A 23,690-nucleotide genomic window follows, 5' to 3' on the forward strand; every position below is an offset into this window, starting at 1 on the left:
TGCAAGTTCACTGTCCTCATTCTCTCTCCCTCCATGATTGAGATTCAATTCACTCCCACTCTTAACCTGCAGATGCAGCATTTAGAAAAATAGCCTGAAATAGAAATAGCGCTCTCTCGAAAACTACAGGGTCTGCAGACCTCTCTCTCTCTCTCAAAGATAATCTTCTGATAAAGCAAACTTTATTATATTTACAGTAGATAATTGTGAAAACCTAACATTCTCACTCCATCCCTAAACTTTTCCTCTGATTGTGAAAACCTAATACTCTGAAATGTTCTACTGGTCTGACTGAGTGTGTGAGTGAGTCTATGACACACTATCAACATCTCATTCTTCTGGCAGACAGGAGGTCTATTGTACAACACGTCTCAATCGGTCGTGTGTCTTCACTCATTGAGAGTGTGTGAGCGTAGACATTCATTCCCAGCCCCCTCGTACTAACACACAAATGCGGGTCATTTATCAGAGAATTTGACTTTGCTGTGTGTGTGTGTGTGTGTGTGTGAGAATGGTTTGTATAAAGCCCATTTCATCCAGGGATCTTCCAGTACTATACATTGTGTTGGTACAGAGGACTTACAGTCACTGTGGTGGTGTTAGTGTCACGGGTGGGATCTGAACCTCAGAGGGTGACACAGAGTTTTAGGTCGCAGCCAGGCCTACCTCATTATGAGAGCGCGAGTCCTCACCTCTGCTACAATAACTGCTGTAGTGATGCCGTCTTGCCTGAGATCTTGAGTTAGAAGTTAGATCCCATAGATAGGGTCCAGAGTTGTTCCCGGCCAGGTCCATGGATAAGTATTCTTCACTCCTGGCTCTGGAAAACGACAGGGTGTGCAGACAGACAGACAGACATCACACGATAAATCCCAACTCCCAGCGGCGTAAGAACTGCTATAGACACCTGGTAGTCAGGCACCAGTGAAATTATTTAATTCCAAAGAACCCGAAGTGACCAAACAGAAACGGAAACAGGAAAAAACTGTTAAGTAAGCATGACAACTGAAGTATTACCATTGATGCTGTCTCCTTACTCTTTTTTATTTTATTTATTTTGTGACAGTTATAATTTATACGTGACTGACAGCGCATGCCAGAGGAGAAAAAACATAGACAAGTATATAAAAATATGCCATTAGATTCATATCAACAATTGAGGACAGCGGGTGCACTATTTACAGAAAAAAAGGCAATACATACCGATATTTACATTACACAATAGACTTCTTTCACACACTGGCAGAAAGGTTACATACAAGAGTTACTGAAATTTACTAGGATGGCAGCATGAAATTATAGTGACGATTAGAAGTAGTGTGAATGGTCAATTCTGAATGTCTTTGCCACAGTGATATTCTACTAAATTCTGTTACTTGATTAACATGAAAGCTAGCATGGAAGTCTTTTACTTCATATTCTACAATGTTGTGTTTATAAATGTAGTATGCAGTTACTGTGAAAACAGAGGTGGGTGGGGGACCATGGAAATATAATGGGTAGAAAGAACTTAGTTCTAAAATCCACATGGTTCCACACAGTCTACCCAATATGACAGCTCAATAAAATGGATAGAATAACCAACAATAATTCCACACTTTGCTAAAGTACAGAGCACTTAGCAAGTACACAGAGACATGCTGCTCCACTAACATTCGTCTACACAGTGACACAAGCTGCTGCACCAACATACGTCTACACAGAGACACAGCTAGCAGCAGTTGAGTATCAAAGGACCAGGTTATCCGATTATATTTTACATTTTAGTCATTTAGCAGACACTCTTATCCAGAGCAACTTACAGGAGCAAGTAGGGTTATGCCTCGCTCAAGGGCACATTGTCAGATTTGTTTCACCTAGTCGGCATGGGGATTCGAACTAGCGACCTTTCGTTTACTGGCCCAAGGCTTTTAACCACTAGGCTACCTGTCGCGCCTGATTATCTGTTAGCCTCTTCATTGGCTCACAGTGGGGGAATTAGCCTAATGCTAATGCATTTGGTAGGAGTGGTTGAAGGTGATGTCCCCAGATGGTTTGTAGGGGAGTAGTGGCTTGGAGAGAGAAAACACTATCACCACTTGACCCTGAACTTGAGGACACTGGTTTGTGTGTGTGTGTGTATTTGTGTTGTTATGTAGGCTGTGTGTGTGTGTGTGTGTGTGTGTGTGTGTGTGTCAGAGCTCCTGTAAATCACCACCTCTTAGGGGCAAAGAAAGAGAGAAAAATACATCTATAAATTAAGTGCTGTAAAAAATACAAAGCTAAAATCAAAAACATAAATACTGTACAAACATATCTCTCCTACTACAGCCCCCAAAACAAATGCTTTAAAACACACTTCACTGCAGTAGTGGGATGTTGTTTAATTTCTTTTTAAATAGAAAGAAAAAGTGATTATGGGTGAGAAAGAGGTGTATGTATGGGTGTGTGAGTCATAGGCTATGGAGAGACGAGCTGTGTTTTGTCAAACGAGTGAAGAAATTGTGTGTGTGTGTTTATAGAGTCTTAGTAGGTACCCTTGCCATATATTGCACATTGGTTACTTGTATAATGTTACTCTTTAGTCTCCTTCATCTCCTTTTTCTATCCCTTTCTCCTCTCCTCCGTAGGATGGAGTGTTCGCATGGTGTGGGCCAAAAAGAGGAATCCAAAGATGGATGTTTGACCCCCTTCCTCCAGCCCTTCTTCAAACTTCTTGTTCCATTGTTACTTCCATCAGTCCAGCATTTGGCTTTTTGCAGAGTTCACAATCCTCTTCCCATCACTCGCCTTTCACCATGTCTGCCTCAATCTCTCTCTCTCTCTCCTTATCCTTCACCTAATCGGTCTGTCCTCATCCACACTCTATTTCCCTCTCTCTTTCCCTCTCTCTTCCCCTCTCTCGCTCTCTCTTGTTCCCTCTCTCCTAGTAAAGTCTGTAGAGTTTCATTATGACAGAGTCCACAGACTGAGCAGTACAAGTGGAGGGTGATTCATGCCGAAACACCAAGCACACACCACTCAGCGTTTAACAACACACACAGTTGCATCGGAACAAACTAAAACAACAACAGAAAGCTGGTTTGAAGCGACCCTGTAGTTTTTCAGTCTGGGCTAACAACACCCATGCACAGAGAGATCAGAAGATCGAGCAAAGGACAAAAATAACTGGACCTAATAAAAGGGGGAGGGGTTTGAGGAGGAGGAGGGCGGGGTTTGTGTGCGGTTTCAGCTGATGGTGGGGTTTAAAAGGGACTCTCATTGGCTCAGACCCGGGCCAGGGGGCTTGGCCTCACACCCTCCAGAGCAGTATGTTGCTGGTGCTGAGGGGGTGGGCTTTGATAAATGGGGCCGGCTGTTTGGCTCAGACCCTCCACAGCAGTAAGTGGTTGGTGCTGTCGTCCCGCCCCACTGTCTCACTGCTATTGGTCAGACGGAAGTCCTCGTAGCCGTCGCCACCTGAGATCACCAGCTGATTGGTTTTCACGGGTAGGAGGGTGGAGGCTCGTCGGTGAGCGGAGTCCCGCCTCTGCAGACCCCCATTACCCCCATCAACACCACTCTGGGCTGGGTTGCCTAGGAGACAGAGGAGTTCAAAGGTCATGAATTTGGAAGTATCCCTTTAAACATTGTATGACAAATGTGTTTGTAAGCAATTATGGTGCTTGAAGTGACGTGGTTACCTGTGGTATAGGCGGGCAGGGGGAAGTTGACGTCGAAGCCTTCAGGTAGTTCTATGGAGGTGAGGAACCTCACATGGCCAGTGTGTCCGTGAGCAGAGCCCATGGGGGTCAGGGGTGACCGCAGCGTCCCTGACACCGTCCCAGAGCTGACGGCTGGGATAGACAGGGTCAGGACCACCCCTGCACTGGTCCCGATCCACAGCAGGTCCTTACAGGCCAGGAGAGCTGTGATCCTCAGACACGCTGCCTTGTGCTGCCGGATGATCGCATCCGAACCTGGGCAGGGAGAGGGGATGAAGGGGAAGGTCAGAGAGAGAGAGAGAGAGGAGGGCGATGAGGACAAACGTCTTATTTAGAACTGGTGCTGCCATCTACTGGTTAAGCGATGTAATGCGCTGACTCTGAATTTGTATATGTGTGTGGGTGTGTGTGCATTGTAACTGCCGTTGTTAATGCAGTAAAGGTCTACGATGTTTTGGACACTTATGGTGTGTGCTCTGTGTTACCTGCAAGCATCTTGTGCACGGCGGGAGCCACGTCCACCTCGGTCAGGCTGTCCCAGGTCTGGGCATGGTAAAGTCTGATCTGGGCGCTACCCTGGAGTGCCAGCCACACCCCCTGGCCATAGCTCACCATGCAGGTAACACACCTACTGCTGTCTGTGCCCACCTGGAACCAGTGCTGCAGGGGAGAGAGAGAGAGAGAGAGAGAGGTTACAACCACCCATCAGATATTCATTTCATCTATCCATCCCATCCATTAGTCCACCCACCCACCCATTGATCCATCCATTCATTCATTCATTCATTCACCCATCGTTCCATCCATCCACCCATCTATTGTGAATGGACTGTAATGTGACCATACCTCCTGCACCAGTGTGGTTGTGTTGATGATGAGAACACGGTTCTGTGAACCACACCACAGCTTCCCCCCAACCGGGACCATCTTAGTGACAGGACTACTGGGCGTGCCCAGACTCAACGTCTGAGATGACTGGGCGTCCCAGAAACTCCCCGCCTCCCTCTGGTAGACGATCACCTCTCCGTTGGCCAGGGACACAAACACCTTGTTGTCCAGGTACCTGAGAGAAGAGAGGGAGGGGATTGTCAGACAATGAAGTAGCAAATCAACAAATAAAGTCAAGATAAAGTGGTAGACTTATCCGATGGGGGCTAACATTAAACCAGCCAGCCATACTCACAGGATACACAGGATGGAGGCAGAATGCTGCATCTTCATGCTGTTCTTACGGTTGCGGATGTTGTCTGATGACTGGTACACATGGATACTGAGAGAGAGTTCAAAACACTGAGTTAGGATTTGTGTCTGTATGTTTGTGTATGTATGTGTGTGTATATGTGTGTGTGTTTGTGTGTGTGTGTATGTGTGTATGTTTGTATGTGTGTATGCGTCTGTGTGTATGCGTCTGTGTTTGTGTGTGTGTGTATGTGTCTGTGTGTCTGTGTATGTGTGTGTGTGTGTGTGTGTGTGTGTGTGTGTTACCATCCGTCCTCTGTGCCCAGCCACACAGAGCTCTGGTAGGCCTCTGGGTCAATGCTGAGCAGATCCTCCAGACTGGCTCTAGTGAAGGATCCCCGGGAGGAGCGACGCATGGCTCTTCCGTCCATGGGGCTCTTGCTGTGGGGTCGACCTCTTCCACCCACCCCTAGCCTGCCTGGAGCTCCATAAGGACTGGCCTCTGGGTACTCCTGCTCCTCCTCACTACTGGTGGTCTCTGTAGCCATGTCCTTAGAACCAGACCCCTCCTCATCTAGGACAGAGGGACAAAGGATAGTTATGGTGTTTGAGTCGGTGCATACTCGTTACCATAGCTGGATGAATGGATGGCTTGTGTGTGTGTGTGTGTGTGTGTGTGTGTACTCACTGCCATAGCTGGATGAATGGATGGCCTGTGTGTGTGTGTGTGTGTGTGTGTGTACTCACTGCCATAGCTGGATGACACAGTAGAGTGACTGGCTTGGCTCTGCAGAGTGGAGGAGGGGCTTGGAGAATCTTCATCGTCCGTGTCATCACTGTCAAACGGAACTAACTCAGGCCCCGCCCCTGAAGGGGGCTCAGTCAGCTCCAGCGACGAATGAGAGATGGAGATGTGTAGCTGCTGCTGCTGGGATGGGGTGGAGTCAACAGCTACAGGGGGAAGGGCAGGGGAGGGCTCCACTCCACGTTCCCTAGGAGACACAGGATGCAGTAACGTTAGCTAAGCAATGCAGGACATCAACAGTAAAGACTGATCTATATGTTTGTGTTTGTATACTATGCTCTGTGTACCAACCTCCCCTTGAGTCCAGGGACAGCAGCGATGCAGATGATCCTAGCGGAGCAGACGGCGATGCAGGCCTCTACAGTGGGCTGGTCTCTGATGTTGAGCAGACACACCTGGCCCACGTAGCCATCACTGTTACACACCCACACCTCACTGCTGCTCTCTGGACAACTGTGGCTGGGGGAGGCACAGGAGAACTGGGGAGGGAGACACAAGACAGGATAGGAGGGAAAGGATTATGAATACTCAAGTAGGCACGTTCTCCATCACAAAACCCTAAGCTTTCCCATGGACAGTCAGACTGGCCAGGTAACCATGTCACACCACCAGGGTTGGGCTCAATTCCAATTGAAGGCAGTTAATTGAAGAGGTAAAGTAAAATTACAATTAGATAATAATTGACTTCTCAATAAACTGAAAAGTAGAAGCTATTTATTTCACAGATTTACATTTCAGAATTTCAAATTCAAATCACTTTCTGAATTGGCTGCCTTCAATTCTAATTGAGCCCAACCCTGCACACCACCAGGACAGGCTGGTCTCTCTCACCTGCATCCCACTACGAGTCTTCATGATGGGGATAGCCTTCAGGAACTCTGGGTCCCACTGCTCCTTATTCATTGCTACACACACAGGACAAAGGAAGGGAGAGATGGAGGTTATTAACCTACAGTTTAATCTCAAGAGAAAGACTCAAGTGAACTATCCCTTTAATACGATGTTAAATAACATAAACATGTGTTTCCTCATACCCAGTTTCTTCTTGGCATCTTCGAAGGCCTGTTGGAAGTTGCTGCGTGTGTCTGGGGAGCTGAACTCGAAGACGAAGCTGGTTTCTGCCGAGGCGGTGGTGAGCTCCAGCTTGGTGGGCAGGAAGGTCATACTGAAGGCTAGAGACTGTTTCTCTGCTAGCTCCCTGTGGACCGACGCCATCAGGTCCTTTATCACGTCATCCAGAGACTGGGCAGCGAGAGAGAGGGAGGAGGAGGAAGAGAGAGGAGGTAGGTTAAAGGAGGTTTCTCAGAGAGAGAGAGAGAGCGGGGGGAGGAACTAAATGTAATTGTTTATGTGTGTATGAGATTTGTTAGATGTCTATGAGGCGTGTGTGTGTGTGTGTGTTACCTGGTGAGGGAAGCTGAGAGTCTCTGATAGTTTGCTGATCTGTCCCAGTGTACTCAGGTCCTCGTCCAGTCGACCAATCATCTTCTGGATGGTCTCTTTGTTGGTTGCCTGAGAGGGGCCTAACATACAGGAAAAGAGATGATGACATCTCTCGTACTCACAGGAAACTACAGATCCCATGAGCACTGGGATACAGGAAGAACTACAGTATAATCTCAGTTGGTAGAGCATGGCGCTTGCAACGCCAGGGTTGTGGGTTCGATTCCCACTGAGGACCAGTACGAAAACATTTATGCACTAACTACTGTAAGTCGCTCTGGATAAAAGTGTCTGCTAAATGACAAAAATGTAAAAAATATAAACTACACATCCCATGAGCACTGGGATACAGGAAGAACTACGGTATAATCTCAGATACATACAGTGCATTCGGAAAGTATTCAGACCCTCACATTTTGTTACGTTACAGCCTTATTCTAAAATTGATTAACTTGTTTTTCCCCCCTCATCAATCTATACACAATACCCCATAATGACAAAGCAAAAACAGGTTTTTAGAATTATGACATTTACATAAGTATTCAGACCCTTTACTCAGTCCTTTTTTTTCTTTTTTTTTAAAATTGTTTTTTAGGGGGTAGATCAGCTTTAATATTGCAGATAGATTGGAGCTTCCATCAATGTAATTGTCTGCATCACTTCCAATCCCCCATATGTTTTTTTTTCTCGCAAATATACATACACACACATACATACATACACATATCCTTTTAAAAATATATTTCCCTTTATTACTTTCCAACCCCACCACCCCTTCCCTAATTGGAGTAAACTAGTCAACAACAATGCTTAGGCCTCTACTTCCAGCTTATACATACTATATACATTTTATGGAAACTCAATTTTACAATAATTCTATTTTGTTTGTTTTTACTCCTGAACTTCCTCTACCCTCAACCTCTCCGATCATTTTCACGATGTCCATCCTGTTTGCTTCTATATGCCATATCTTTCTAACTGTGCTCTTTCACAAAAGCTCTCAACCTACAACCTATATACTTATTATGGACACAGTATGCTTACATTATTAGTTATCTTGTTGATATTAGTTGTTGTTAGTTGTTATTAGTCCCATCCTTCAACTCCATTCAACACCACCCATCTATCTCTTAACACCATCCATATTGGATTACTATTTGCCATATATTTTTCAACTGTACTGTGTTGTTTTACAAAAGTTCTGAACATTTCTATTCTCATTGTTTCTACAGATTGTAAATTGAAAATAAACATTTTTGCTAAAAGTATTATTATATTATTGATCGATTGACTATGACTTTTCAGATCACCGAGTAATGCTATCTGCAGGGATAGCTCCAGGTAAATATATTGCAATCCTTCAGCCATTCCTGGACCTGTGTCCAAAAACAAGCTACAAAATGGACAGTACCAAAACAAATGTTCTAATGATTCTGTCTCTTCGCAGTACTTTGTTGAAGCACCTTTGGCAGCGATTTCAGCCTCGAGTCTTCTTGGGTATGACGCTACAAGCTTGGCACACCTGTATTTGGGGAGTTTCTCCCATTCTTCTCTGCAGATCCTCTCAAGCTCTGTTAGGTTGGATGGGGTGCGTCGCTGCACAGATATTTTCAGGTTTCTCCAGAGATGTTTGATCGGGTTCATGTCCAGGCTCTGGCTGGGCCACTCAAGGACATTCAGAGACCGAAGCCACTCCTGCGTTGTCTAATCTTCGCCCCAGTCTGAGGTTCTGAGTGCTCTGGATCAGGTTTTCATCAAGGATCTCTCTGTACTTTGCTCTGTTCATCTTTCTCTCAATCCTGACTAGTCTCCCAGTCCCTGCCGCTGAAAAACATCCCCACAGCATGATGCTGCCACCACCATGCTTCACTGTAGGGATGGTGCCAGGTTTCCTCCAGACGTGATGCTTGGCATTCAGGCCAAAGAGTTCAATCTTAGTTTCATCAGACCAGAGAATCTTGTTTCTCATGGTCTGAGAGTCCTTTAGGTGCCTTTTGGCAAACTCCAAGCGGGCTGTCATGTGCCTTTTACTGAGGAGTGGCTTCTGTCTGGCCACTCTACCATAGAGGCCTGATTGGTGGAGTGCTGCATAGATGTTTGTCCTTCTGGAAGGTTCTGTCAGAGTGCCCATCGGGTTCTTGGTCACCTCCCTGACCAAGGCCCTTCTCCCCCGATTGCTCAGTTTGGCCGGGCGGCCAGCTCTAGGTTCCAAACTTCTTCCATTTAAGAATGATGTAGGCCACTGTGTTCTTGGGGACCGTCAATGCTGCAGACATTTTTTGGTACCCTTCCCCAGATCTGTGCCTCGACACAATCCTGTCTTGGAGCTCTACGAACAATTCCTTTGACCTCATGGCTTGGTTTTTGCTCTGACATGCGCTGTCAACTGTGTGACCTTATATAGACAGGTGTGCCTTTCCAAATCATGTCCAATCAATTGAATTTACCACAGAAGACTCCAATCAAGTTGTAGAAACATCTCAAGGATGATCAATGGAAACAGAAGGCACCTGAGCTCAATTTCAAGTCTCATAGCAAAGGGTCTGAATACTTATATAGGTATTTCTGTTTTTTATTTTGAAATACATTTGCAAAAATGTCTAAAAACCTGTTTTCACTTTGTCATTATGGGGTATTGTGTGTAGATTGATGAGGGGGGAAAATATTTAATAAATTTTAGAATAAGGCTGTAATGTAACAAAATGTGGAAAAAGTCAAGGGGTCTGAATTATTTCCGAATGCACTGTAAACTACACATTCCATGAGCACTGGGATACAGGAAGAACTACAGTATAATCTCAGATACATATAAACTACACATCCCATGAACACTTGGATACAGGAAGAACTACAGTATGAACTACACATCCCATGAACACTGGGATACAGGAAGAATACAGTATCATCTCAGATATATATAAACTACATATCCCCATGAGTACTGGGATGAAGGAAGAACTGCAGTATAATCTCATATACATATAAACTACACATCCCATGAGCCCTCAGGAGTCTTACTTTTCACCATCTCCACATCCTCTAGGGGAAGTTTCCACAGGAATTTATATTTACTGGAAGTGTCGATCACACTGGCAGCAGAGTACCTGGAAGAGGAGGAGATAGAAAGACGAGAGGACAGGGAGAGAAACAGTCATTTCTGTGTACGATGCAGAAAGTGTAATGTGTGTCAGGCAACACCAGGGGGCAGCAAGAAAGTCTCCTTTTATTTAACACTGTAAATGAGGGGGTGAACCCATAGAGAATGATAGAGGTCTCTAGTAGCCAAAAAGCTGTATTAGCATGGGCAGCGACATTGAGGGCTCCACCATTTTAATATAATCAACAGGGTGGGACTTCCAACGTCATTGGCTGATCCTTCATGTCCAACCAGGTCATCAGGAGGGATCAGCCAATCATGAAGAAGAAAATGGTCTACTTCAAAATGGAGATAGCATGGGCAGCGCCATTGAAGCTTTCACAGACGCTATAATGGCCAGATACAAAGATGAGTCCTCTATCTATCTCTATGGGTGAACCAAGGGGCCAGTGTTCCGGTTTTGACTACTCCCACAGTCTTGCTTCAGTACTGCAGTTTAACTGACGTCCGGCCCCATAGAGAAGTCAGATTTGAAAATTCCTAATAAGACATTTTAGTCATAACCTTTGTGCACAAAACATCCATTGAATTATTCAAATAATTGTAGCTGAGGCCGATTTGTTTTCATCACTCAGCCAAAGATATTAACAATTTATATTCATCCAATGTTTGCCATGTTTTTGAATGATGTGTCGACGCTGCTCGCACTGCTCCCTGTGCACACCGAGGGCCGTGTAAACCGAATGCAACCCGGATATAGACGGTCCATGAATTGGCATATGCGAACGTGAGTAGATTACGTTGAAAACAAAGGTCGGACATCTCTAGTTCTTTTATACCTCAATGTGGTGAACGTAGGGGTTAAGGGGATAACATTGCTAACTCAGATTCTGATATAAAGTCTTTGAATTGCCCGCTTGTTGAGGGTGTTGACCCATACAGTCCCTACTCATCCAATAGGGATTCCCAGGAGGGTTGTTAGTGAGTGGAGTGGAAAAATACAAGATGGACCGATCTGTCTGTTGGGCTGATCTGTCTGTTGGACTGATCTGTCTGTTGGACTGATCTGTCTGTTGGACTGATCTGTCTGTTGGACTGATCTGTCTGTTGGACTAATCTGTCTGTTGGACTGATCTGTCTGTTGGACTGATCTGTCTGTTGGGCTGATCTGTCTGTTGGACTGATCTTTCTGTTGGACTGATCTGTCTGTTGGACTGATCTGTCTGATGGACCGATCTGTCTGATGGACCGATCTGTCTGTTGGACTGATCTGTCTGTTGTCATTCTATATTGTGACTCAGAAGCTCAAGCAGCTGCATTGCAGGTTTGTTTGTGTGTGTGTGTGTGTGTGTGTGTGTGTGTGTGAGACTCACAGGCTCATGGAGCTGCGTCTCAGGGATCCAGACTTCCTCTTCAGTGTGGTGCAGATGAGCAGATCACTGAAGAGGAAGAGAGAACGGTCCTTCTTACCCCCCACGGTCTTCTGCAGAGAGAGAGAGAGAGGAGAGAGAGAGTGAGAGACAGACGGACAGACAGACAGAGAGAGAGCGAGAGAGAGAAAGAGAGTGAGAAAAAGAGAGAAAGAAAGAGTGAGAGAGAAAGAAAGAGAGAAGGAAAGAGAGAAAGCGCAAGAGAGAGAGATCCAATCCTTCTTATCTGTTATCTAGATTGATATCTGACGGAGGGCAGTCTCTGCTGTAAGTCTATCTGGAAGATCATCATAATAGCACACTGTTTATCTAAATGTCAATCTACTGTCTCAGTCTCACCGCCTCCACCACCATCTCCTGTCTCAGGAACTTCCTCATTGGGTTAAGGATCTGACAGAGAGAGAGAGAAAGGGAGACAGATTATCATCATTATTACAGTATCATAAACTTTGAGATAGCAAAAGAAAGCACAAGGTATAATAGCATCTTTAACAAAATGAGAGTATATATGTGTGTCCTACATCTCTGACGTGTTCCACTCCCTCGATGTGGGCCTCTATCTCCTGCATGACGCGTGTCTCCCTCTCCACCTCCTCCGCAGAGCGACGCCCCTTATTGATCTTCTCAGCCAATCGCTTGATGTCTCTCTGGGCATCCAATAGCAACGGGTGGTCTGGATGTTCCTCAGGAGTGTGCTTCAACAGATCCTAGAGAACAGGGACACACACATTTTACTACCAAGTAAAGGAAGAGAATACACCTGCTTACCTTAATCTTTCATAGGCAGGCCTTCAACATTAAACTGTTTGACATTTTGGAAACAGCTAGGCCAGGAGAAGCCTTGGACTCACCTAGGACTTATCCCAGTTAGGCAGAGGGAACCATGGGCAGGGGACTCACCTTGACCAGTTAGGCAGAGGGGAGGGGACTCACCTTGACCAGCAGCTCATAACGGGGGATTCTCTGGACAGGCTTGATCATCAGATCACCCAGGGCCTGCTTCTCCTTGTTCTCACGCATACTGGTCTGTGGGGGGGGGGAGGAGGAAGAGAGAGGAAGGTGGGAGAGAGAAGGAGCGAAAGAAGAGAGAGAAAGGGAGAGAAAGGGAGAGAAAGGGAGAACGGGGCAGAGTTCTAGTCAGACATGCATATGAGCCATACAGTGTGAATAATCTGTCTGGTTTCTCCATAGACACTAGATGGCGCTATGGTTCCACATTCTGATCAGTCACATTCCTGTGACTTTTTAATGGTCATCATCTAGTCTGGTCAAAGGTCAACTATAGAGCGGAATAAAACAACAGCCGATAGGTGACTGGAGAAACACACACACACACACACACACACACACACACACACACACACACACACAAACACTATACACACACACACACTGAACTAGACATCCACATGTTTTGAACTCCATGTCTCAACTCTGTCTGTCACTAGTGAGGAACTTCCCCTCCCTAACTTCAGGCTATGCTCAAACCCTACACCCCGACCCAAGTAGTCCATTCTGGCACCTCTGGTCTCTTGGCCCTCCCACCCCTACGGGAGGGCAGCTCCCGCTCAGCCCAGTCCAACCAGCTTCCCCCTGAAGCTAGGACAGCAGAGTCCCTGCCCATCTTCCAAAAACATCTGAAACCCTACCTCTTCGAAGAAAAATAAAATATTATTTTCGTGAACCAACACTCACACTTGACTTTCCCCCCTTACTAGCTCTGACTTTGCTGATAGATACTTTATTGAGGAAAAATGTACTTACTATGACTGAGATATGTGGTTGTCCCACCTAGCTATTTTAAGATGAATGCACTAACTGTAAGTCGCTCTGGATAAGAGCATCTGCTAAATTACTAAAATGTAAATGATTCACTTCAGTGGAACCTGCCTGTCACACTAGTGAGCTGGGCCAGACTGCTCTACCTCAAGCCAGGCGTACGCTACACGATTTGGCCCCAATTAAGCTGTCCCAAACAAGTGTTTGAGATTGGAGACAAAATCACCATGTCGTTGCCTACTCGGGGCGCGTGGCCGGTCCTGTGTTTGAGCAGTCCCAGACGTCCCGATATTTTCAAACGTTTGATTTTATTGGCACAAAATCTGCAATGTAGTGTGAACGTGCAAGTTACGGGAACGGTGATCAGCCAATGAGAGCTTGCCAGGGAAGAGGCCAGTGAGATGATAACGTTGTTTCCCATCACCAGGATGTGTAGACTGTCCAGCAGGAGCGATCACTACTACTAGTATGCGTTTGTACTTTCCTTTAACCAAAGCGTCAAATCGTTACAGCTCTGAAGTTCACAAGCAATGTTTTCAAGTCAAAATGTTGGCTAGATATTTCAACTCTGTATGGCAAGCGTGAATGTCTGACTGAAAACGTTTATGAGGCTGCTTTGAGCCACAGCTCGTTAACAATCTAATCTCATCACTGGTTTTCAAGAGAATTCTCACAACCAAGTGAAGAATCTTGTAGTGTGTGACCGTTCGTCTGTGCCACATCGTTTAGTGTGTGCACCACTACGTTGTCAAGACAAACAACTACGGGAAAGACGGTCATTTAATGTGATAGGCTCAGCGTCGTTAGGATTTTGAAAGTTGTGTAGTGTACGCCCGGGACCAGGGGATCAGCAATCGAGTGTCTCTTTCCAAAGAAAACCTCCTGAGAAAACTGCTATTGGACGAGCAGGAGGGACAGGATGTGCACACACACACACACACACACACACACACACAAACACACACACACACACACAGAGATACACACAGAGACACACACACACACACAGAGAGACACACACACAGACACACACACACGGTAGATAAAGACAGTTAGAGACAAGTCCGTGCATCACACTCACCTACAGAAACACACTCATATAGACAGTAGACAGTGGACATACACACTCACCTCCAGGAACTTGAGGAATGCTGGCTTCGCCTCCTTTGCGATCCTCACTGCGTCTTTGGCGTTCAGAAAGTTATCGATGTATGCTGAATAAATATTAGCAAGAATCTCTTTGGAGAACTGTGTACAAGAGAGAAATATAGAGAGGGGAGGAGAGAGAGAATGTTAACAGGAAAACATGAATATAAACATACTGTTAAGGTCCCCCCCCCTCCCCCCATACTAGGTTCTGTTTACTCCTAGCAGAACTCGGCTAGGTGAAGTGAACGTCTGTGCCTCGCATACTTTAGCTTGAAAAACAAGAAAAAATTGCAATATTACTGTTTGTCCCTTTAGAGACGCCGTAGCAACAACATAGACAAAATAGTCTGAATTTATGTAAGATAAATCATGAAATCTGTAATAAATTAATGTTTTTGCAGAGGTCTTAGTCGCGCAATTTTACATCTAATTAAGATGTTTGGTGCAGTATTTCTCAAGTGAAAAATGTGCAAGAAAACTAGTCGTCTCTTGTTGAAAGACAACAAACATTTCATTGAAGAATCCTGTCCATAGTTCAAATCAAATCAAATTTTATTTGTCACATAAACGTGTTTAGCAGATGTTATAGCGGGTGTAGCGAAATGCTTGTGCTTCCAGCTCTGACAGTGCAGTAATATCTAACAAGTAATATCTAACAATTCCACAACATATACCCAATACACACAAAACTAGTAAGCAATGGGATTTAAGAATATATGCATATATGGACAAGCAATGACAGAGCGGCATGGACTAAGATACAGTAGAATATTATTGAACAGAATGCAGTATATACAGTGGGGAAAAAAAGTATTTAGTCAGCCACCAATTGTGCAAGTTCTCCCACTTAAAAAGATGAGAGAGGCCTGTAATTTTCATCATAGGTACACATCAACTATGACAGACAAAATGAGGGAAAAAAATCCAGAAAATCACATTGTAGGATTTTTAATGAATTTATTTGCAAATTATGGTGGAAAATAAGTATTTGATCAATAACAAAAGTTTCTCAATACTTTGTTATATACCCTTTGTTGGCAATGACACAGGTCAAACGTTTTCTGTAAGTCTTCACAAGGTTTTCACACACTGTTGCTGGTATTTTGGCCCATTCCTCCATGCCGATCTCCTCTAGAGCAGTGATGTTTTGGGGCTGTCGCTGGGCAACACGGACTTTCAACTCCCTTCAAAGATTTTCTATGGGGTTGAGATCTGGAGACTGGCTAGGCCACTCCAGGACCTTGAAATGCTTCTTACGAAGCCACTCCTTCGTTGCCCGGGCGGTGTGTTTGGGATCATTGTCATGCTGAAAGACCCAGCCACGTTTCATCTTCAATGCCCTTGCTGATGGAAGGAGGTTTTCACTCAAAATCTCACGATACATGGCCCCATTCATTCTTTCCTTTACACGGATCAGTCGTCCTGGTCCCTTTGTAGAAAAACAGCCCCAAAGCATGATGTTTCCACCCCCATGCTTCACAGTAGGTATGGTGTTCTTTGGATGCAACTCAGCATTCTTTGTCCTCCAAACACGACGAGTTGAGTTTTTACCAAAAAGTTATATTTTGGTTTCATCTGACCATATGACATTCTCCCAATCCTCTTCTGGATCATCCAAATGCACTCTAGCAAACTTCAGACGGGCCTGGACATGTACTGGCTTAAGCAGGGGGACACGTCTGGCACTGCAGGATTTGAGTCCCTGGCGGTGTAGTGTGTTACTGATGGTAGGCTTTGTTACTTTGGTCCCAGCTCTCTGCAGGTCATTCACTAGGTCCCCCCGTGTGGTTCTGGGATTTTTGCTCACCGTTCTTGTGATCATTTTGACCCCACGGGGTGAGATCTTGCGTGGAGCCCCAGATCGAGGGAGATTATCAGTGGTCTTGTATGTCTTCCATTTCCTAATAATTGCTCCCACAGTTGATTTCTTCAAACCAAGCTGCTTACCTATTGCAGATTCAGTCTTCCCAGCCTGGTGCAGGTCTACAATTTTGTTTCTGGTGTCCTTTGACAGCTCTTTGGTCTTGGCCATAGTGGAGTTTGGAGTGTGACTGTTTGAGGTTGTGGACAGGTGTCTTTTATACTGATAATAAGTTCAAACAGGTGCCATTAATACAGGTAACGAGTGGAGGACAGAGGAGCCTCTTAAAGAAGAAGTTACAGGTCTGTGAGAGCCAGAAATCTTGCTTGTTTGTAGGTGACCAAATACTTATTTTCCACCATAATTTGCAAATAAATTCATAAAAAATCCTACAATGTGATTTTCTGGATTTTTTTTCTGGTTTTGTCTGTCATAGTTAATGTGTACCTATGATGAAAATTACAGGCCTCTCTCATCTTTTTATGTGGGAGAACTTGCACAATTGGTGGCTGACTAAATACTTTTTTTCCCCACTGTACATATGAGATGAGTAGTGCAAGATATGTAAACATTATTAAAGTGACTAGTGTTCCATTTCTTAAAGTGGCCAGTGATTTCAATAGGCAGCAGCAGCCTCTAATGTGCTAGTGATGGCTATTTAACAGTCTGATGGCCTTGAGATAGAAGCTGTTTTTCATTCTCTCGGTCCCAGCTTTGATGCACCTGTATTGACCTCGCCTTCTGGATGATAGCGGGGTGAACAGGCAGTGGCTCGGGTGGTTGATGTCCTTGATGATCTTCTTGGCCTTCCTGTGACATCGGGTGCTGTATGTGTCTTGGAGGGCGGGTAGTTTGCCCCCGGTAATGCGTTCGGCAGACCGCACCACCCTCTGGAGAGCCCTGCGGTTGTGGGCGGTGCAGTTGCCGTACCAGGCGGTGATACAGCCCAACAGGATGCTCTCAATTGTGCATCTGTAAAAGTTTGTGAGGGTTTTAGGTGCTAAGCCAAATTTCTTCAGCCTCCTGAGGTTGAAGAGGCTCTGTTGCGCCTTCTTCACCACACTGTCTGCGTGGGTGGACCATTTCAGTTTGTCGGTGATGTGTACACCAAGGAACTTGAAGCTTTCCAAATTCTGGAGGCGTGCTTAGCCACACAGTCATGGTTGAACAGGGAGTACATGAGGGGGCTGAGCACGCACCCTTGTGGGGCCCCAGTGTTGAGGATCAGCAAAGTGGAGATGTTGTTTCCTACCTTCACCACCTGGGGGCGGCCCGTCAGGAAGTCCAGGACCCAGTTGCACAGGGCGGGGTTCAGATCCAGGACCTCGAGCTTAATGATGAGCTTGGAAGGTACTATGGTGTTGAATGCTGAGCTATAGTCAATGAACAGCATTCTTACATAGGTATTCCTCTTGTCCAGATGGGATAGGGCAGTGTGCAGTGTGATGGCGATTGCATCGTCTGTGGATCTTTTGGGGCGGTATGCAAATTGGAGTGGGTCTAGGGTGACAGGTAAGGTAGAGGTGATATGATCCTTGACTAGTCTCTCAAAGCACTTCATGATGACAGAGTTGAGTGCTACAGGGCGATAGTCATTTAGTTAAGTTACCTTTGCTTTTTTGGGTACAGGAACAATGGTGGACATCTTGAAGCATGTGGGAACAGCAGACTGGGATATGGAAAGATTTAATATGTCTGTAAACACACCAGCCAGCTGGTCTGCACATGCTCTGAGGACGCGGTTAGGGATGCCGTCTGGGCCGGAAGCCTTGCGGGGGTTATCATGCTTAAATGTCTTAATCATGTCGCCATGGAGAAGGAGAGGCCACAGTCCTTGGTAGTGGGCCTCGTCAGTGGCACTGTGTTATCCTCAAAGAGGGCGAAAAAGGTGTTTAGCTTGTCTGGAAGCGAGACGTCGGTGTCGGCGACGTGGCTGGTTTTCCTTTTGTAGTCCGTGATTGTCTGTAGACCCTGCCACATACGTCTTGTGTCTGAGCCGTTGAATTGCGACTCCACTTTGTCTCTATACTGATGTTTTGCCAGTTTAATTGACTTGCGGAGTGAGTAGTTACACTGTTTGTATTCTGCCATATTCCCAGTCACCTTGCCATGGTTGAATGCGGTGGTTCGCGCTTTCAGATCTGCGCGAATGCTGCCATCTATCCACGGTTTCTGGTTAGGGTAGGTTTTAATAGTCACAGTTGTCACAACATCACCTATACACTTCCTGATAAACTCAGTCACCGTTTCAGTGTATACGTCTCAATTATTTTCAGAAGCTACCCGGAACATATCCCAGTCCGCGTGATCAAAACAATCTTGAAGCGTGGATTCCGATTGGTCAGACCAGCGTTGAATAGTCCTTAGCACAGGTACTTCCTGTTTGAGTTTCTGCCTATAGGAAGGGAGAAGCAAAATGGAGTCGTGGTCAGATTTGCCGAAAGGAGGGCGGGGGAGGGCCTTATAACCATCTCGGATGTTCGATTAGCAATGGTCGAGGATTTTAGCAGCGCGAGTACAACAGTCAATAATGTTGATAGAACTTCGGCAGCCTAGTCCTCAAATTTGCTTTGTTAAAATCCCCGGCTACAATAAATGCAGCCTCAGGATATGTGGTTTCCAGTTTGCATGAGGTCTAGTGAAGTTCTTTGAGGGCCGTCGTGGTATCGGCTTGAGGGGGGATATACACGGCCGTGACATTAACCGAAGAAAATTATCTTGGGAGATAATACGGTCAGCATTTGATTGTGAGATATTCTAGGTTGGGTGAACAGGAGGACTCGAGTTCCTCTATGTTACTACAATTACACCATGTGTCGTTAATCATGAAACACACACCTCCGCCCTTCTGCTTCCCGGAGAGATATTTATTCCTGTCTGCGCGATGAACTGAGAACCCATCTGGCTGGACCGATTCCGACAGAATATCCCAAGAGAGCCATGTTTCCGTGAAACAGAGGATGTTACAGGCCTTGATGTCTCTCTGGAAGGAAATCCTTGCCTGTTGTTCGTCGAGCTTATTAACCAAAGACTGAACATTAGCGAGTAGAATACTTGGAAGCGGTGGGTGATGTGCGCGCCTCCTAAGTCGAACCAGCAGCCGCTCCGAGTGCCTCTCCTCCGCCGGTGATGTTTTGGGTCAGCCGCTGGAATCAGTTATAACAGAAATAGGCATTACAACCCCTCATGAAAAGAGCTGCCCTCTCTCCTCAGTCCCTCTCTCCTCAGTCCCCCTCTCCTCCGTCCCCCTCTCCTCCGTCCCCCTCTCCTCCGTCCCCCTCTCCTCCGTCCCCCTCTCCTCAGTCCCCCTCTCCTCCGTCCCTCTCTCCTCAGTCCCCCTCTCCTCAGTCCCCCTCTCCTCAGTCCCCCTCTCCTCAGTCCCCCTCTCCTCCGTCCCTCTCTCCTCCGTCCCTCTCTCCTCCGTCCCCCTCTCCTCAGTCCCCCTCTCCTCCGTCCCTCTCCTCCGTCCCTCTCTCCTCCGTCCCTCTCTACATCTGTAAGGAGTGATAGCAGGATGGAGAAAGGATGCTCTGACGTTCACAAAGTAATAAATCAGGTGATATACACCACAGGCGGCCGGTGGCAGCTTAATTGGGTAGGACGGGCTCATAGTAATGGATGGAACGGAATACATGGAATGGTATTGAACACATCAAACACATGGTTTCCATGGTTTCCATGTGTTTGATACCATTCCATTGACTCCATTCCAGCCATTATTATGAGATGTCCTCCCCTCAGCAGCGTCCTGTGCTATCCACCTACGCTGTCACCTGTAACCCCTCTCTCCTTCCCTCCAGTTACACAAGCAGCCCCTCTCCCCATCCTCTTCTGTCACTCTTTCCCCTCTAATGTGTGAGGCATCATTTCTTCTCCTTTTAAAGGGACAGTGCAGTCAAAAATGTTTTAAATACATTTCCACACTACGAGGTTGGAATAAGAATAGACCAATAAGAAACAGAGCTAGTTTTCAGTTGTCCCCTCCCACTCAGAACACTCCCAGACAGTTCTAGCAAAAGTATTGCTAAGAAGCAATTTCTGTTTATTTTTCACCATTTTAATTTAAAACAATCACAGTAAGGTACTTAATTGTTACCCAGAAATGATTTGATTTTGAGATAAAAACGGCTGCATTGGATCTTTAAGTGGAGATATCTCAAAGAGCATAAGTCTCTCTCTCTCCTTCATCAATCTGGAATGAACTGCTCAGACATTCAAACATGACATCCACAGCTCCCAATACACCCACATAAACACACTATATTCATAACCCAAATATACACACTCTGGAGTCTGGACAGGTGGAATGGACAGAAAGTAAACAGAATGGAGGTCTAGAAATGCAAGGTTGACCCTAACTGGCAGGCCAAGTCTCTTACACAACCTCCCTGGCTCTATAATATAGAGTCTTTACAGTATAATATCTGTATTTTAGCCTCTCTCTAATCTAATATGTAATAATAATATTTGCCATTTAGCAGATGCTTTTATCCTAATCGACTTACAGTCATGCGTGCATACATTTTACGTATGGGTGGTCCCGGGAATCGAACCCACTATCCTGGTGTTACAAGCGCAATGCTCTACCAACTATACATGATGTTACTGTCGGCTGTCTGTCAAAGGAGGGAGCAGGACTGCATAGACGGCACAGAGGTTCTGTGTGTGCTAGTACACGGGGTCAGGCCAGTTCAGGGCTACTGAGACAGATGTGTTTTGACAGGGTATCATCACAAGGGGCTGAACTGTAGAGGGGGAGAAGGGGTGAGGGGTGAGGGGGGTAAGAGAGAGAGGGGTGAGGGGGGTAAGAGAGAGAGGGGTGAGGGGGGTGGGAGAGAGAGGGGTGAAGGGGGTGGGAGAGCGGTGAGAGAGAGGGGTGAGGGGGGTGGGAGAGAGGGGTGAGGGGGGTAAGAGAGAGAGGGGTGAAGGGGGTGAGAGAGCGGTGAGAGAGAGGGGTGAGGGGGGTGGGAGAGAGGGGTGAGGGGGGTAAGAGAGAGAGGGGTGAAGTGGGTGAGAGAGCGGTGAGAGAGAGGGGTGAGGGGGGTGGGAGAGAGGGGTGAGATAGAGGGGTGAGGGGGGTGAGAGAGAGGGGTGAGGGGGTGAGATAGAGGGGTGAAGGGGGTGAGAGAGAGGGGTGAGGGGGGTGAGAGAGAGGGGTGAGGGGGTGAGATAGAGGGGTGAGAGAGACGGGGGTGAGGGAGACGGGGTGAGGGGAAAGCGGTGAGGGGAGGTTGAGGGACATGACATCTGTGTGTAAACTGACATGTCAGACACACACACACACACACACAATACACACACTCCGAAAGTTGACCTCACTGTAGCAGAAATGTCTAGCTCAAAGGCAGTTCAGACAGGTCAAGGGATTAGTACTCGCTACATTCCACTAGAATGGGGTAACAATGCCACATATTCTAAATGCATTCCACTAGCATGGGCTAACAATGCTACACAGTCTGACTGCATTTTACTTGCATGGGCTAACAATGCTACACAATCTGATTGCATAGGCTAGCGATGCTATACCGGTTAGAATAAGTCTCTCTGCCCCCAGAGGGAGAGACTAAGGCCTATGTTCTTTTGGCCTGGGAGGTGTGTGTGTTGTGGTGAACCAGAGGGCTACCAGCAGATGGGTAACATGGACCAGGAGAGGAGACGGTGTTAACATGGACCAGGAGAGGAGACGGGGTTAACATGGACCATGAGAGGAGACAAGGAGTTAACATGGACTAAGAGAGGAGACAGGGAGTTAACATGGACCAGGAGAGGAGACAGGGGGTTAACATGGACTAGGAGAGGAGACAGGGGGTTAACATGGACTAGGAGAGGAGACAGGGGGTTAACATGGACTAGGAGAGGAGACAGGGGGTTAACATGGACTAGGAGAGGAGACAGGGGGTTAACATGGACTAGGAGAGGAGACAAGGGGTTAACATGGACTAGGAGAGGAGACAGGGGGTTAACATGGACTAGGAGAGGAGACAGGGGGTTAACATGGACTAGGAGAGGAGACAGGGGGTTAACATGGACTAGGAGAGGAGACAGGGGGTTAACATGGACCAGGAGAGGAGACAGGGGGTTAACATGGACTAGGAGAGGAGACAGGGGGTTAACATGGACTAGGAGAGGAGACAGGGGGTTAACATGGACTAGGAGAGGAGACAGGGGGTTAACATGGACTAGGAGAGGAGACAGGGAGTTAACATAGACCAGGAGAGGAGACAGGGGGTTAACATGGACCAGGAGAGGAGACAGGTGGTTAACATGGACTAGGAGAGGAGACAGGGGGTTAACATGGACTAGGAGAGGAGACAGGGGGTTAACATGGACTAGGAGAGGAGACAGGGGGTTAACATGGACTAGGAGAGGAGACAGGGGGTTAATATGGACTAGGAGAGGAGACAAGGGGTTAACATGGTCTAGGAGAGGAGACAGGTGGTTAACATGGACTAGGAAAGGAGACAGGGGGTGAACATGGACTAGGAGAGGAGACAGGGGGTTAACATGGACCAGGAGAGGAGACAGGGGGTTAACATGGACCAGGAGAGGAGACAGGGGGTTAACATGGACCAGGAGAGGAGACAGGGGGTTAACATGGACCAGGAGAGGAGACAGGGGGTTAACATGGACCAGGAGAGGAGACAGGGGGTTAACATGGACCAGGAGAGGAGACAGGGGGTTAACATGGACCAGGAGAGGAGACAGGGGGTTAACATGGACCAGGAGAGGAGACAGGGGGTTAACATGGACCAGGACAGGAGACAGGGGGTTAACATGGACTAGGAGAGGAGACGGGGTTTAACATGGACCAGGAGAGGAGACAGGGGGTTAACATGGACCAGGAGAGGAGACAGGGGGTTAACATGGACTAGGAGAGGAGACAGGGGGTTAACATGGACTAGGAGAGGAGACAGGGGTTAACATGGACTAGGAGAGGAGACAGGGGGTGAACATGGACTAGGAGAGGAGACAGGTGGTTAACATTGACCAGGAGAGGAGACAGGGGGTTAACATGGACCATGGACTTACAGGAGGTAGGAGGGTCAGGGGGAAGTCACTGTACCTTACTATTTAGGGGTGAAGTGTGTGTGTGTGTCTGTGTGTGTGTGCCGTGTCTCTCTCTCTCTCAGAGGTACACTACATGACCAAAAGGTAGAACATTTACAATTGAAGTCGGAAGTTTACATACAATTTAGCCAAATACATTTAAACTCAGTTTTTCACAATTCATGACATCTAATACTAGTACAAATTCCCTGTCTTA

The 23,690-nt window shown here is 46.6% G+C and overlaps 1 protein-coding gene across 1 annotated transcript in view; it reads right to left on the reverse strand.

Annotated features, from left to right (window-relative positions):
- Window positions 1-1,025: 1,025 nt before the first annotated feature.
- The window catches only part of LOC311126728 (rho guanine nucleotide exchange factor 17-like), a gene marked incomplete at its 5' end in the record, with an annotated part of 31,645 nt that continues 8,980 nt past the window's right edge, over window positions 1,026-23,690 (reverse strand). The window contains 17 exons of the mRNA XM_084200719.1: window positions 1,026-3,555; window positions 3,663-3,938; window positions 4,169-4,343; window positions 4,530-4,746; window positions 4,867-4,953; window positions 5,169-5,436; window positions 5,610-5,854; window positions 5,959-6,146; window positions 6,499-6,572; window positions 6,702-6,909; window positions 7,072-7,190; window positions 10,129-10,214; window positions 11,581-11,690; window positions 11,977-12,027; window positions 12,159-12,344; window positions 12,571-12,663; window positions 14,548-14,664. Coding sequence (XP_084056845.1) covers window positions 3,344-3,555; window positions 3,663-3,938; window positions 4,169-4,343; window positions 4,530-4,746; window positions 4,867-4,953; window positions 5,169-5,436; window positions 5,610-5,854; window positions 5,959-6,146; window positions 6,499-6,572; window positions 6,702-6,909; window positions 7,072-7,190; window positions 10,129-10,214; window positions 11,581-11,690; window positions 11,977-12,027; window positions 12,159-12,344; window positions 12,571-12,663; window positions 14,548-14,664 — 2,712 coding nt within the window. The remainder of the gene's footprint in view (window positions 3,556-3,662; window positions 3,939-4,168; window positions 4,344-4,529; window positions 4,747-4,866; window positions 4,954-5,168; window positions 5,437-5,609; window positions 5,855-5,958; window positions 6,147-6,498; window positions 6,573-6,701; window positions 6,910-7,071; window positions 7,191-10,128; window positions 10,215-11,580; window positions 11,691-11,976; window positions 12,028-12,158; window positions 12,345-12,570; window positions 12,664-14,547; window positions 14,665-23,690) is intronic.

This window comes from Coregonus lavaretus (assembly GCF_964263955.1).
Source record: "Coregonus lavaretus genome assembly, contig: HAP1_SCAFFOLD_1738, whole genome shotgun sequence".
Lineage (NCBI taxonomy): Eukaryota > Metazoa > Chordata > Actinopteri > Salmoniformes > Salmonidae > Coregonus > Coregonus lavaretus.